The sequence below is a fragment of the Hippoglossus hippoglossus genome, chromosome 9 (assembly GCF_009819705.1).
Source record: "Hippoglossus hippoglossus isolate fHipHip1 chromosome 9, fHipHip1.pri, whole genome shotgun sequence".
In the NCBI taxonomy this organism is placed as follows: Eukaryota; Metazoa; Chordata; class Actinopteri; order Pleuronectiformes; family Pleuronectidae; genus Hippoglossus; species Hippoglossus hippoglossus.
Genome location: NC_047159.1, coordinates 2,885,871 through 2,901,405, shown reverse-complemented (window position 1 = coordinate 2,901,405; position 15,535 = coordinate 2,885,871). Strand labels below are relative to the sequence as shown.

General features: G+C 44.4%; 1 protein-coding gene across 1 annotated transcript in view; it reads left to right on the top strand.

Moving 5' to 3' along the window:
• Positions 1–15,535, top strand: part of fras1 (Fraser extracellular matrix complex subunit 1) — a 180,688-nt gene that overhangs the window by 69,391 nt on the left and 95,762 nt on the right. Inside the window, 7 exon segments of the mRNA XM_034595438.1 lie at positions 31–170; positions 1,342–1,383; positions 1,386–1,421; positions 3,866–3,967; positions 4,853–5,044; positions 8,430–8,519; positions 10,632–10,779. Of these exon segments, the coding sequence (XP_034451329.1) occupies positions 31–170; positions 1,342–1,383; positions 1,386–1,421; positions 3,866–3,967; positions 4,853–5,044; positions 8,430–8,519; positions 10,632–10,779 (750 nt within the window).

Genomic DNA, 15,535 nt, shown 5'->3' with positions numbered 1-15,535 from the left:
TGTGTCTGTGTGTGTGTGTGTGTGTTTCAGAGTCCTGCTCCTGGCAGGAGGGGGTGTACAGGGATGGGGAGCAGTGGGAGCCCAGCCTCTGTTCCAGATGTGTCTGCAGCAATGGGGGCGTCCAGTGTTCGGTGGCAGAGTGTCAGCAAGTGGCCTGCAAACCTGTAAGTGTCCAGAAATATGCACACACACACACGCACACACAACATAACACAATCCAGCTCTAAGCGTGTGAGCAGAAGTCTATGTATTTAAACAGGATGAAAACGAGCCTGTTTTCTGTTCCACTGCTTCTCTTGGCTTGTGGCTTTAGTGCTAAATTACTCAGAGCAATGTTTTTTAAGTACAGACCCATCTCCCGCGCACTGGAGCGTTATATGTTATATTAAATGAAATGATGTACATCATAATAAATCCATGGAGGGTCAGTGTGGCTCCCACAGGAGTCTAACAGCAGCAGGCGGAGACATTACCTCAGGCTCTTCATTAGCTTCTCGGGAGAAGAAGCATTGGGCAGAAAACAGGCCGGATCAACTTCCCCCTGTTATTACACGCATCTCTTCATCCATATCAGTGACGGGGGTTTTACCTTGACCTCCTCCTGCTGCAGTCATCGACCGCCCGGCTGTGGCAAGTCGTTTCTTTAAACGCCATTTTCATATTGAACCATTTCTTCCTTGTTTCAGTGCGACACACGGGTGAGACAGTATTAACAGCTGCAGTCCTTCACTCACTGAACAGTCCAGACACTTTCCTCTCTGGATCTCTGGATCTCCTAACTCCTACATTTTATGTAGCCTTAAAAACAACATACACCTTCCTACTGTTATAGATTATTTATTCTCATTGTCCCCACATGTAAAGATCATTTGAGACACTAGAGGGTGAATGTGGAGTTGAAGACACCAGTGTTTCTCCGGAGGTGTTTGCTGAACACTGGAATCTAACAAACTGACGTTTCCTCAGCTGTGTTTCTCTAATAACAGATTTCTCCCGTTTTTGAAAACCCTTAAATATTTTATTTGTTTTCTCTTCCCTGAACCGGCTAAATAAACGTGATATATTGAAGTGCAGCGATTCCTCCGTCTCCAGACTCTGTGCTGAGCTCGTCAAACCCCCGACCTCAGAGCTGGAGGCACGGAGATGAGACTCGTATCGATCTGATCTGAGTCTTGGTGAGATTGTTTTGCCCAAAAAATGTCCCGAATGTCTAACAAACACAGCTCATACTTCCAGTGGTGTGTGTCATCGAAGAACGTTTCACCACAGAACACACAGTGGATTTGTTCTCTTGGTTATTGTGGGTCCAATTCCTTCTTCTCCTCTTCCCTCAGGCACGAGAACCTGGTGATTCAGCCGGGACGATGTTGTCCTCAGTGTGGTGGTCCAACCCCTGTCTGTCGGCTGGGAAGCAGCACCAGGTCGGTAACGTGTGTGTGTGTGTGTGTGTGTGTGTGTGTGTGTGTGTGTGTGTGTGTGTGTGTGTGTGTGTGTGTGTGTGTGTGTGTGTCTGTGTGTCTGTGTGTCAGTGTGTTACTTAGACTGTAAGAAAAGATGGATATCATGACGCCTCCCAAAAGTGTAGTGAGAAGTGAAGCCAAAATGTCTTGATCGCCCCCCGGTGGCTGGCTGCAGTATAGGTTAAACCCCTCCTCCTCCTTGTCAGCTGACGGGACATGGACCAAACTAAAACATCAACGTTAAATACAGTTTGCTTTACATTTTATAATATTAAAACGTGTTGAACGTCACGATTGGCAGGGTGAGACGGACTTGCGATTGGTTGAGTGTGTGAATCGGCGTGAACCTCGATACCGTGACTCCTCCCCCGATTGCCACTGTGCAGACTGTTGATCCATGTGAGGTCTTTGGCACAAAATGGCCGCGTTCGTATCTGGAATATATTCAGATTTGAAGGAAGTGGAGTCACCATCTTGATGCACAGTCTCTGGTGTGTTACTGAGTTTGTGTGTGTGTGTGATTATTTTCATTTTGTGGAAACGATGGTGAGGACAGCAGCTCTTAAAACTGTCACTTGGCACACGTTAAACAAAACGTTGTGTTTCTCTGCACAATTTATTACAATATTTTTAATCTCCTCTCCTCCTCTCTTCTCTTCTCTTCTCTTCTCTTCTCCTCCTCTCCACTCATCTCTTCCTCTCTAATCTCACTTGGCATCACCTCGTCTGCCCTGCTCTTGCTCTTGCGTTCTCCTGCTGTGTTTGCAGTACACACTCACACACTCGTTCCTTCCATCTTCTCCCACACTGCCAACTTCCATGTTTGATCACAGGGTGTCCCATTCTGTCTAATGTGTGTTTGCAACTTCTGAGACACACACTCACACACTCACACACACACACTCATTCGTGTTTGCATCGTCATGACATCAGATGTGCGTGTTCTCCGTCAGGATGTCAGGAAGTGTCGGGGACGTCTCAGTTTGTGATTTATTACAGAGAATGAATCATGTTGTCTTGCTTCCATGTACACAACCTTCCTCCGTGCACATCCCACACAAGCACGCACACAAACAGCTGTGTGGTACAGTATGTGTGTATATGGTGTAAATGACCAGAGTTATAAAATTTACAAATGCAAAGCAAATGTCGTGGGTCAAAGGTCACCAGAGTCGACCTCCATGCGAAGCCACGCTGCAGATTTTCTTAGTCTTTTTAACCTTTTAACCTCGAAACAGGAACAAACTGCAGATCCTTTGTTTATAAAAACCCACATTAGTCAAACACTTGGCTGGGCTGTAATTCTTAATGTCAACTGTCTCATTTTATTGGACAATAATTGCGTCTCCCCCCCCCCCCCCAGGCTCCGGTCAATATTTAATCGAGCAGTTTAAGCCGAAAGAGGAAGGAAGTTAGGATTTAATCTGACAACTACAGGTTTAAACGACTCTAAACCTGAACTGGTTTTATATTTGAGGCCCTGGAACTCAATAGGTTCGGAGCCTTTGTGGAACAGACTCTCTTCACTTTGGTGTCCAGACGAGAGAGCGTGCACGAGAACGTTCTTTAGAAGAGAGAAGACTTAATAAAGAGGTTACACTGCTGCTTTCATATGTTTGAATCCCGTCAGCACTCAGGTCACTCGGGTAACTGACGCGTTGATTTGTATGTTCAGACATCAGGTTAAAACTGAGCTCAATTAGTTTTGTAGAAATCAACGTCTGGAATAAGTATGTTTGGGCGATAAAACAATGTCAATACAAAATATTTTTTATCACTAGCAATATAAATATATCAATATGATACTCAATGTGCGAGTGGAGTGAGGGAATCCATCTACCGCAGGTTTATAAAATGTTTGTAAGTATTTGTCAGTCTCTGCTCATAAAGAAGAAGATTAAGTAAATGTTTCCATTTGTGTGTCTCTTTGTGTGTGTGTGTGTGTGTGTGTGTGCTGTGTGTGTGTGTGTGTGTGTGTGTGTGTGTGTGTGTGTGTGTGTGTGTGTGTGTGTGTGTGTGTGTGTGTGTGTGTGTGTACGTGTGTCCAGAGTTCAGTTCTTCACGCTCTGATGTTTGTTTTGAACTTCAGGAGCATTAAGTTGACATCTGATAGCTGCTATTTGCCCCCGACAAAGTGTTTGTGTGTGTGTGTGTGTTTGTGTGTGTTTGTGTGCGCGCTCAAGTGTATTTGTATGCTGTTCACGCTGCCTGGTCTGAATCCCAGCATAGAAAAGAAGACACTCAGTGGATTCAAATGAGCTTTGAGTTTCTGGCTCGCAGGCGTGAGTCAGGATGTGTGTGTGTGTGTGTGTGTGTGTGTGTGTGTGTGTGTGTGTGTGTGTGTGTGTGTGTGTGTGTAGTTTGAAGATGTGTGACTAAATGTGTGTCTGTGTGAATCCTGACAGCAAGGCGAGCAGTGGCAGAAGAACGCCTGCACCACTTGTGTGTGCGACCGGGGTCAGTCTAAATGCCACACACAAACCTGTCGGCCGATCAGCTGTGACAAGGTGAGTTTCCTCCCCCCCCTACTCTCTCTCACTCACACACACACACACACTAAAGAAATATGATCATCATTAAGATATAAAAACTACTTAAATAAAGGATATGAAGCTGATTTAAGAAGCACCTGTTATATATATATATCTGTATTTTCTGTGACTGAGCACACGAATCACTCAGAAGAGTTCAGACCTTCTAAATCCCACGAAGAGGAAACACTGGGTTTAGTGGAAACGCTTTTACAGGCTCCCTGCTGTTTCAGTGAAGCCAATAAAAAAAACCCGTTTGCTCTTTCGCTCCAAGTTTTCATGTCTTTTTTTTATTTTTTTTTTTAACTTTGACTTAAACTCGAAGCGAAAAAATATCCTCAGCTCTCGTTCCAGCACAGCCGAGGATGTTTTAACGGCCCATTTCCTCCACTGATGATAGCAGATAATAAAACGGAGAAGAGCGGATCCCAGTGGGCTCGGGGAACCTCCAATCCACGGCCAATGAGAACAGCCAGTTAATAAGTACCTGCTCGGTTCTGTGAGTAAACGCCAGTAATGACTTGAACGCACCGCCGGAGCTTTCGGTGGATTTGTGTTTACCGACGTGAAACTGTCGAGTCCTGAGCTGTGGAGGAGTTTACATCTGCAGCGTCAGTAAATCGACGCCTCTCAGCACTTTCAAATAAAGTCTGACAACAACTAAGAAGTGTCTGATGGTCCAAACTGCTTAGTGTGTTTTCACTTAATGATGCAACGCACACGTCTGTCTGCTCCCCCCCCCCCACTCTTATCTCTCTCTGCTGAAAACACAAATTCACACGTTGCCCTGATTTGCTTTTGTCTTGTCTCAGGTTGTTTTCCTTAAAAACTTGACGTCCGCTCGTCTGCTTCTCCCCTCAGGGTCAAACCAAAGTGAAGCGAGCCGGTCAGTGCTGCGACGAATGCGCCGCTGCCAAGGAAAGCTGCCTGTACGAGGGCGTGGTGCGTTACCACGAGGACACGTGGAGCGAGAGGGGCTGCGACTTCTGCAGCTGCAACCGGGGTCAGGTCATCTGCCGGGGTGCCGAGTGCGGCCGCATGGAATGTCCTCAGGTGAGACTGAAAGACGAGAGGAGCTCAGAAACCCGAGCAGCGAGCGTCCGTGTTGCGTTTAAAGCGAACAGACGTATCCTGAGGACTCTCATCGGCAGGAGAAGACGTATTTGTTCAGTTAAAAGTTAAGAGCTCCAGTTGTTCTGTGAACAGTAGGTGGGATCCAGAGCAGCTGGTCTAATCTTGTTTATTTCAGTGAGTTCTCAGCGGGCGGCCTGATGGAGAGAAAAACACAAGGTCATGTGGCAGAAAGGTTCGGTATCAGTGGAAACTGATCACATGGGAAAAGAACAGCTCATCCATCCACACCAACCTCCTCCCTATACCAACTCTATCGCTCTTTAATCAACGTCAACTTCCCCCTTTGCTCCCATCAAAAACACCAAGGTCTATTTATTTAGGATTTCCACAAAGTAAACAATGCCAACGTTTCACTGTTTCCAGTCTGAACCCACTGATCCGCCCAGTCTGACCAGTTCCATCCATCTAACCAACAGTTCAGTGCAAGTTCACACACAGATGGACAGAGAGACACCGACAGAAGTCAGAAGTTGATGTTTATTAAGAATTTTCCTGTTGTCGGAGTCGGACCGGAACAATCTCCTGCTGCGTATCTTTATCGGTAAAAAGGAAAAACACCTGAAAAAGAAATTCTTAACATAAACAAAGTCATTATTTTGTCCTGATCCCCCCCCCCAAAAAAATCGAATTGATTCTCCTTTGATTTCTACAATCTTTAATCTTTAGCTCGACGTCAGCGAGACGCTTCGCCGACATTCTCTCTGTCTTCAAACATCTTCAGACGTGTGAACTGATCTTTTCCTGCTTAACCTCTTCTCCTCTGGTTCTCAAACGCCCCCCCCCCCCCCCCCCGAAATGCAACGTGTCAGCACCCAGAAATCCCATTTCCCGGCCTTCAGACAGGGCCACTAGGAAGTTAATGGAAGATGTCACTATCTTCATTGGTGTTAAGGAGGAAACGCAGGTTGGATGGGACTGGGGGGGGGGGGGGGGGGGGGGGCTGGTCGTTGGAGGTTGTGAGGTTGGCTGCTCCCATCACAGATAATTCACTCAGTTAAGATGAAGTAAAGTGAACGACAACACGAAACCTTAATGATCAGAGGAAAGAGCAACGTGAAAAGAGTCACTGACATCGACGTGAAGCTGATTTCTTACATTAAGACAATTGAGTTTTCTGAAAAGTGTCTGAAGTGTTTAATTATGCTAATGAGGCGTCATTTAATTAACTTTCCAAAGTCTGAACGTTCCATGAAGCCAGGTTCAATGCTCCAGAGGTTTCTTTACACGGGGGATTTTGGATCTCTCTCTTTTTTTTATCACTCCATAAATCAGGAAATACCGTCAGCAGCCATAGAAATATCCATCCAATATAACAAAGTTTCGGGCCATATTTTTGGAAATAAAATGTTCTATAAATCAGGACATGATATATGAAAGAAGCTCCTCAGTGAAAGGCCTCAGAATATAGATGGGGATAAACCTGGACGGTTCAGTGTGTGGAGGCGACTTCACTGGAGATTTCAGGCTCAGGGAATATAGAAAAAGTCCTTTCGTGAAATTGGCTTTAAAAATGTTTATTATGTATTTGAAATCTACACACAAATAGACAACAATGGTGAAATAAAAAACTTGATCTGCTGGTGTATTTTGGGATTCTGGCCCCTGATCCAGATCAATTAAACGGTTTCTTCCCTGACCCTCTATGTGTAATGGTAATTCATCCAGTTGTTTCTGTGTAATCTCGTTTAAAACCAAACAAATTCACCCCAAAAAGTTTTTTATGCATCTGTCTCACTCTTGAAATTGGGTCTGGAGTTTGTCGTTCACATATGAAGAGCGCAGCGGGTCAGACATGACGTATAAACTCTTCTGCAGAAAGCTCAGGGTTTAGTTTGCAGCTCATCCACACTGGCGTCGGCTCTTATCCCCAAAACCACTCTGGTCTTTCCCAGTTGGCGTCTGCGTCCTCTTCGTGTTTGGCTCCTCTCTTTCAGCCTGAGATGTTTTGTATTCTTCCAGTTTCAAGTGCCCACTCGCTTGCAGCTCATTTTCCTGCTGTATTCGTGGACATGGACATTTTTACTCGGAGGAAGATTCCCAGAGCAATCAAAACTGTCAGGACTTCAGTGCAGGTCTGAAAACATCTGTATTTACTAAACCTCCACATCCCAGCTCCGAGGCTTCGTCACATCTTCTTCAACAGAAACAATCCTCACGTGAAAACAACAGAGGCCCCAGTGGAGCTGCTCACATGAAGACATCACGCTTGGCCCAGTTAGGAATGTGGGACGCTGGACGTGGGAGTTTTTTTTTTTTAGGACAACACAAAGCGTCGGTTCAGGTTATTAGCTGGCGTTCCCATAGTTACTCTTATCCCCCAAAATGACCCATTTCCTGGGCGCCACATTGACTCAACGCCACCTCCAGTGTTTCCTCTTGTCAAGCAGATTTCATAATATTGCTTTAATATCCCCCGCCGCGACCAGCTGAGCCCTCGTTAATCACGCTGCACGGTGATAATTACAGCCGGTAAGTGTCATTAAGCGTAAGCAGCGTAACTGGCAGCGGTCCAGCTCGGAGCGGAGCAAGGTCACTCTGCTAAGAAGCTCGGAGCCGCACAGATTCCACCCTGTGTGTGTGTGTGTGTGTTCGTCTGTGAAACAAGTGAGACGAGGTTGTGGGTTTAATGACGACCGTGGGTCAATAGTCAGAGAGAAGCAGTGGTGTGCAGTTATCGTAGGAGGTTGATGAGAACTTGTGATAGTGTATTGAGGAATTCTTCACATCAGAACCATGCATTAGTGAAACATTGACATTGTAATATGTATAATTCCAGTTCAGCCATTTTCCATATTTGTGTTTTTCTGGATTATTAGACATATAGGTCGATAACATCAAAGATTCTCTGTGCACATGTGGTAGTGAAGAGAGATGGTTCACACTCCTCCGGTGTTTAAATCTGGGAGATACAAGGTGTTTTACCCAAGAGACACATGGCAGAGCTGAATAAGGAGAATTATGGAAGAAAGATTTCCCCCAAATTGTCTGCCAGGTCTTTTGTTGTGTCGTTTTAAACATTTTATCTTTTTATCTACCATTGTTTATTATAGCAGAAGCATTTGAAATGAATTAGAAACTACAGATTGTTCCAGTAAAGGTTTTTACACCAAAAATACACAAGTGGCATTGTACTGATTAAGGAAATAGCTGCAGGTAACTGAGCATTTTCACACCACCTTGTTTAGTCCGACCAAGAAGTTGACAAAAGACTTTCTCTGTATGTTTTTAATATTAAATCTCTGTACGAATAGAGTGGATCAAATCTATTAATTAATGTCTATGAATGTGTTTTCTTGCTTTTCAGGGATCGGAGCTTGTTCAACCGTCTGGAAAATGCTGCCACGAGTGTTCCTCCGTGAAACCGTCCTGCGTGCACGAGGGGAAATCCTACAAGGTACGTCTGTCGTGGAACTCGAACTCACCTTGTGCTCGTTTGCTCAAAAGCACGAGAGCAACGGATCAAAATTGGGCAATAATTCTAAACTGTGTGGACGAGACACTATGAGGCTTCTTTAAACTTATTATTTCCAGAAGTAAGAAGAAAAGTCTCGCAGCAGAGGAGGCGCCTACACAAACATCAATATTAGTCTGGATATAAATATATAAAAACAAACTCTAAACACTGATAATTAAAGTTGCAGTGACACAGACTAAATGCTTGTCCCAGATCAGAGGTAGCATATTACTTTGGGCTGTTTAGTGTGTCTTTCTTATTATTCCGGCCCATTTCGTTTTGGAGTGTGGTCAACTTAATTATTCATAGTCTAGTTGTGGAAACCCAGAATTCAAAGCGTTTCATTTTTCTCATTCTCTGCTGAGGAGGGGGGGGGGGGGGCGCATGAAATGCTGCAGGATGGTCAGCCGTGGCCGAGGCTGAGAGCGAGAGCAGCCGGAGCTATTATCCTCCTCCGATGGATTTTCTTTATCTCCTGCAGGAATTCTTCCCAACTGTAGTAAACAAAAACACGAGATAGGCACCGCATACTTATCACACGCCCACACCGATCAATACCCGGTGTCTCGGCTCGGCCGCCGTCCTCCGCCGGGAGACATTTGCCTGAAAGGTTAACGCTCCAAGTTTTGTGGCTCGATAATTAGTGGTTCAGACTCCAGAGGGATTCGCACGGTGTGGAAAGTTGATCGGTCCAAATAAACCAAGTTTGCCTAACGCTTGATTTACGGGCACATTGATGAGCTATTTACTTTATTTTGATAGAATATAATCAGGAGATGGTCCCACAGAACACGTTGGTGATACGTTGGTTATAGAAGCTTCTTCTTCTGTGTCACTGAGCTGAAATATTAATGTAAAATGTCTAATAAAGAGCAGCAGAGATGAACAGTCCCCTTAAATTCCATCAAGTCAAACCAAATGTCTCACACTCGTACATATCTGTCCTCTGAATATGTCTGCTTTCTTTCATCAAGATCCACAAATGATTCCTCGGGAAAATTGGTGAAAATGTCAAAAACATTCCTATGTCACGGTGTTAAAGAAACTGAAAGAGAAAGTTCTCAATCTGCCCCTTTGTCCCAATTTTAAAATATTCTTTCTTGGCTCATGTTCCATCCTTTCACCAAGTTTCAAACCAGTAAACAAACCAGCCAACAAACAAACCATTAAACCAACCAGCAGACCAGCCAACAAGCATTAAACAGGCAGGTAGTAATTTCAATAACAAAAATACATGTTGTTATAAGTGGAACAAATGTAAAACATATATATTATATATATTATAATGGGGTAAAGCCAGTTTCACACCATCCATAAGGGGTGAACATCATCTGTGAATCTAGAAGATGAAATTGTTCCCCAGCTGTCACACAAAGGTCCAGTTCCACCATCACAGCCGATGAGAGGTGAAGGTGTCAACCCTCTTTCCTGTGGCTGGTTTCCTGCTCTTTAGATTCTCCAGAGCTTTGAACACGTGAAGTGGTTTGTGAACGAGGAGCCGAGCTTCAAAGACTCATGACGGTCAGAGAACTTTTCATTCAGTTCTGTCCTCACGAGCGGTTCGTCCTCGATTGTGAGCTTTGACCTGCCACCAGTCTGTTTGCAGTCATGACGTCGTTTCTCTTTTTCCCGGGTTAAGTAATGTTCGGTGATTGTCGTTCAGTCTGTTTGAAGAACTCTCCGTCCTCAGTGGAATTCTGTCAGTTCACTCAATCTGCTGTGAAAACGTTTATGAAAGTCGTGACTGTGCAGCTTCCTCTAGAAGCGACTTATTAGCATTCAGCCTCGTGTCTGTTCTGTGTGGCTTCGCTCTCTTTTGATTCTGATTCACTTCAAGTCCTGAGTTATTGGTGTTTTTCAAACAGCCTCTGTCTCTGTCTCTATTAATGTCTCGTCCACACTCGGTGATGTTTGTGCATAACATCACCGTGAACCTCTCCATTTATTAGGTCTGGGTTTCATAAACTGTTTTCCTCTCTCTCTCTCTCCTCTGTCCTCTGTGTTGTCTCTACCCCCCCCCCCCCCCCCCCCCCCCCTCTCATCTATCTTCAGGACTCGGCTCAGTGGGCCGATGGCAGCTGCCGTGAGTGTGAATGTCGCGATGCCCAGGTGACTTGTTATCTGCGGTCCTGCCCCACCTGTCCTACTGGCACCCTGGCTGTCACCCAGGAGGGCGGCTGCTGCCCCGAGTGTCACCAAGGTACGTCACTGCAAAGTGTGTGTTTGTGTGTGTGAGTGTGAGTGTGTGTGTGTGTGTGTGTGTGTGTGTGTGTGTGTGTGTGTGTGTGTGTGTTGTGTCTGTGGCCTCCTCTGTAACATTGCTCTGTCAAACCTTGTGGCTTTTTTACATCTCCCTCTTTGACAGCACACAAATCACAGCGGTTCCCTTCAGGATGAGCTCCCTCCTTCATTTATCATAGACCTGTGTTTAAAGGGGTAGTTCACCAATGACGATGGAGTGTGGGGGGGGGGGGGGGGGGGAGGTCAGGTGTTTGAGTCTCCACAAAACACTTCTGGAGTCTCAGGTGTAAACAGCGTAGCAGCCAAAAGATGTGGATTTCCAAAGATGTGGATTTTCCAGCACTTAAATATCAATTTCTTAAAGACAGTGGCTGAAGAAATAATCCAACAGGATACAATCAATATCCTGTAACATATCCTGAACATACGTTTGTCCTCCGATGCTCCAACACACTCGTGATATTCAGCCCAGTGTTGAGTTATTTTTGGGGAAGAAGTTGTCTTTTTAAACTTTTATACACCTCCCTCATAACCCTTCTATGAGACGTCTCTGTGTGTGTTTGCTGTTTGCTGCTGCATCAGTCGGATGGAAGTCCTTCTCACTCTTTTGTTCTGTGGAATTTTGCACTAAAAACCTTCACTTTTCCCTCTAACTCCACTCTTGACTTAAATATCTCTAAATGTTGCACACCAGCGTCCATCAGAATACAAAGAAATACCACCAAACCAGTCAAAATGTGTAGAATCTACAGTTCTACCTGTGTTTTCCTTCAGTGTGGGTGTTTTTTGCAGATTGTCCTGTTTAAAATCCAGTCGGTCATTTGAATAAAGGTGAAACAAGGCCTTTGCAGGGGGAACGTGTTGCAGAGCTCTGTGATTCCACAGCTCAGGGGTGAATATCTTTTGTCTTTTATGGCGAAGCACTTTCCCTTTACTTCTCTAGAAAGACGCTGCCGGTGTATAAATACCCGGCTAAAAATACTGCACATGTAAATGAGAACGCTGGTTGGATAAATAGAGGCGAGAGTGGGAGGGTGGGGGGGGGGGTGGGGGACGGGGACTCATAAACAGAGAGACAGGGGGAGTTTATAGATGTGCACGGCAGTCGGACCAAATCCAAATTGTCCTTGGGGAGGGGGGAGGGCAGTGCTGGCCGAGCCGTACGCTTCACCGTGCCATCACCTGAGGACACAGAGTCAATACACACCCTCCTCCATCTGCCACTGCTTTTAACCGGGATTTCAACCTTTTCTTCAAACTCAACACGCACGTTAATATTAACACTAAACTGGCCGCGGTGGTGTGCTGTGAAATTTTCCAGGCTCCGTTTGATCGGATGCTTTATTTCTCCAATTATTTTTTTCAAACGGCGAAGGCGTCTTTTGAAGTTGAGGAGTTCCCTGAATTTGCGTTTTTTTTTTTTTTTACGGCACAATAGTTTAAGAAGAAGTGAAAACTTTCCGAGCGCAGCTGCTCGTCGCCTCCCCGGGGCCTTAAAGGAACATGAAATGGAAAATTCACTTTGTCTGCTAATTTTTTTTTTCCGCAGCAGAATCTACACCCTGTTTAACAATTAATGGAAGTGAAATAAGTGGGGGTGGCAACTTCAGGGAATAAACAAGAAAGTGTCTGAGACGCTGCGGTGGAGCTACTTTGTCTGACGCGCTCACAAAGAGATTAGCTGGGATCCAGAATATGTCACAAAGATGATTTTATTAATCAAGAAAATTATAATAAACTTATATTTAACGTGTATTAATTATAAACTAAGTAATCAGAGAGATCAACAACAAATGTGGCGACCAACTCACACAGGTGAGCTGGTATTTATGATAACTGTAACTTTAACTACCCTCATGCACGTGACCCAATGTTACCAATCACTGTGACCTTCATGAAATATTGATAAAAACAAATAACAAATATTAATACCAGACCACAACAAATATAGTACTATGATAGGAAGTACATTCATGGCTCCCACACAAATTAAACTAGACGAACCACCCTGGGTTGTACAACTCCACCAACCAGAGCAATTTCAGTCTGCATACTTATTCTGTACAGACTCATATCACTTTGACCATCAAATTCTAATTAGATCATCCTGGAATCCAAAGTGCATCTGTGACATGTAATGAAAGTTGCTTCCGACATCCCTGATGTAAATAACAACAACGTGAGGTCACATGACCTTGAGCTTTTGACCTTCGACCACCAAAATCTGATCAGTTCATCTTTGAGTCCGAGTGAAGGTTTTTACCAAATTTGAAGGATTTCCCTCAAGGTGGAGAGACGGAAGGACAACCAGAAAACATTATTTCCTCCTCCTCCCTTTTCCATTCAACCTATTTCAACAGGAAACATCACAAATTAATAAAGAAAACTCTCTGAGGCGTCCGACTGTGGCTTTCAACTCATCTCCTGCTGTAAGACAATCACATCACAGCGTCTGTGTTTCACTTCCCTCCCTGAAATAATCCTGATCCGTTCGTCTAATTGACTGGAAACGGGGAACGCAGACTGTCAGTAATTACAAATAAACAAAACCTATGTTATTCTCTCCTATAGATAAATACCCCAACAGGCAATTAAACAGTGGGATAATGTTGTTTACATTTCTGATGACTCATAATTAAGTTTTGCTGCATGAATGAATAATTACAGTCGGGCTGCGGAGACGTTTTTTTTATTTTTTATTGCACCATACATTCGGGGTGTTTGTGATGATGAAGCTTTGCGAGGTTGGATTAGATGAAGTTATTTAGTTGTCTGCTCGTGTCTGTGTCCCTCGACAGTCTCCCTCCTCTCTCAGGATTTAAAGCGTTTCTCTGCAGCCGCGTATTAAAATGTCCAAAAGCTTAAAAACACCGTATATATATTCTCAGGCAAAAAGCAACAGCCTCATTAGTCCGAGTAAACAACAGGGGGAAACCTATATAATGTAATATCCTGAAGTGGCCACTTATTGTTTGCATCTGAGGGCCCAGTCGGATAAAAAAATAGAAATTCAAATAAGTTATTCTTCATTCAACAGATTAACTAAACACCACATTGGCTTTTAAAGGCGTGTGAACAGGTTTAAAGGTTTGTTTTTCAATGGAGGGGGACTTTATTATATATTATATTATATTTTAATTATATCCAGGTCAATTAGCGGAGTCGTATGGCTCCTTGTCACATTTCAGAAAAGGAACAGATGCATTTTCCTTCCAAACCTCTCGGATGGTTTAATTTAAATATCTCTCCGAGGCTCAATGACGTCGATTTATCCAATAAACCACCGAAAAGAGCTGAAATCTGAGGTTTCAGTTTCACGCTTTTTGTTCTGTCTTTCCTTTTCTCTTTTTGATTCAACACATAAACAGAATATCTGGGGCCTGTGAACCTTTTAATCCACGTTAGCTGACAGGCTCCTAATGAACAACGCCGAGTGAAGAATGAAATATAAAACCCTTCACTTTCACAGATTCATTTTCATGAGAGTGACGAGCTGCAACACTCAGGGAGCTTTTTTCATTTTCTGTCTTTGTCAGATTAAAACACATCAGGACTCGAAGACGAGGTCATGTGACCAGTTACTCTTCGTCCTTTCTGCCTCTTTGTGCTCCTCACACGGGGGCATGTGTGTATAATTTAATAACAGAAACGTGTTTGTGCGATTTACATGTTTTGTCGCACGTGTGTCATCACTTCTCAGCCTGTGTGTGTGTTCATGTGTTTGTCAGTAATTCTTTCGCATCGCCCCATCAGGCCCCATCAGGCCCCATAATGCACCATGATGCACACATTATACACACATTATACACACATTATACACACATTATACACACATGCATGCCTGGACTAAATGATTTAAACATGATTTACCCACTAAGCGTTTTACACACCGATGCGGGAAGCAGAAGCGTTTTCGCCCGTTAACCCCGCGTCCGTCTGTCGGCCTGGCCGGGAAATTACATTTCCTGACGGTGCTGGAAGTGGAAGATGGAAGTAAAGCAGGAACATATGCTCTCGTCCTCTTTCTCCAACTGTAAATCTTCCTTCAAGCCGATTAATCACGGCCGTCCACGGGCCCAGAGGTCGGCCGCCTCTCGTAAACCAGGGGAGCTGCTGTGGATGTTCACTTCCTCTCTCTGACCCACTGGGACCCTCTTTTCATGCCCGTGTCTTGTACCAGTATGAAGACTTGCAGAGTGACGCGTGTGTTTGGATGTTCAGGAGAAAGAGTTTCATGTGATTCTCTGTAGGTTTGTGTTGAACACGTCGACTGCAGACTCAGCAGGTGTGTTGCCGGGGTCCAGAGGAAGCTCAGTGGGGAACGTGGTGCATTTAGGAACACATGACACATTCAATATTAATTCGTTTTGAATAAACAGGCGACTCTGATCTGTGTGTGTGACTTAATCCATCACGACAATGTGTGCGTTCACGACAACAACAGCTGCTGCACCAGTTCAGGCTTCTGAGTTCTGCTTCGAGCTCACACGCTCTAAATAAAGATGGTGACTCCAACCCTTCAAAAGTGAAGCCAAAGCAGCTTGATCGCCCCCTGGTGGCAGGCTGCAGTATAGCTTATAAAACCCCAGCTCCTCTATATTAGTGGATGGGAGTAAAGTAAAAAATCGAAGTAATTGTCAAATAGATGTTTCTTAAAGATGATTTCTGTCGTTTTAAGTGTAATAATCACACTGATGTCTGTTGAAGTGATCCTG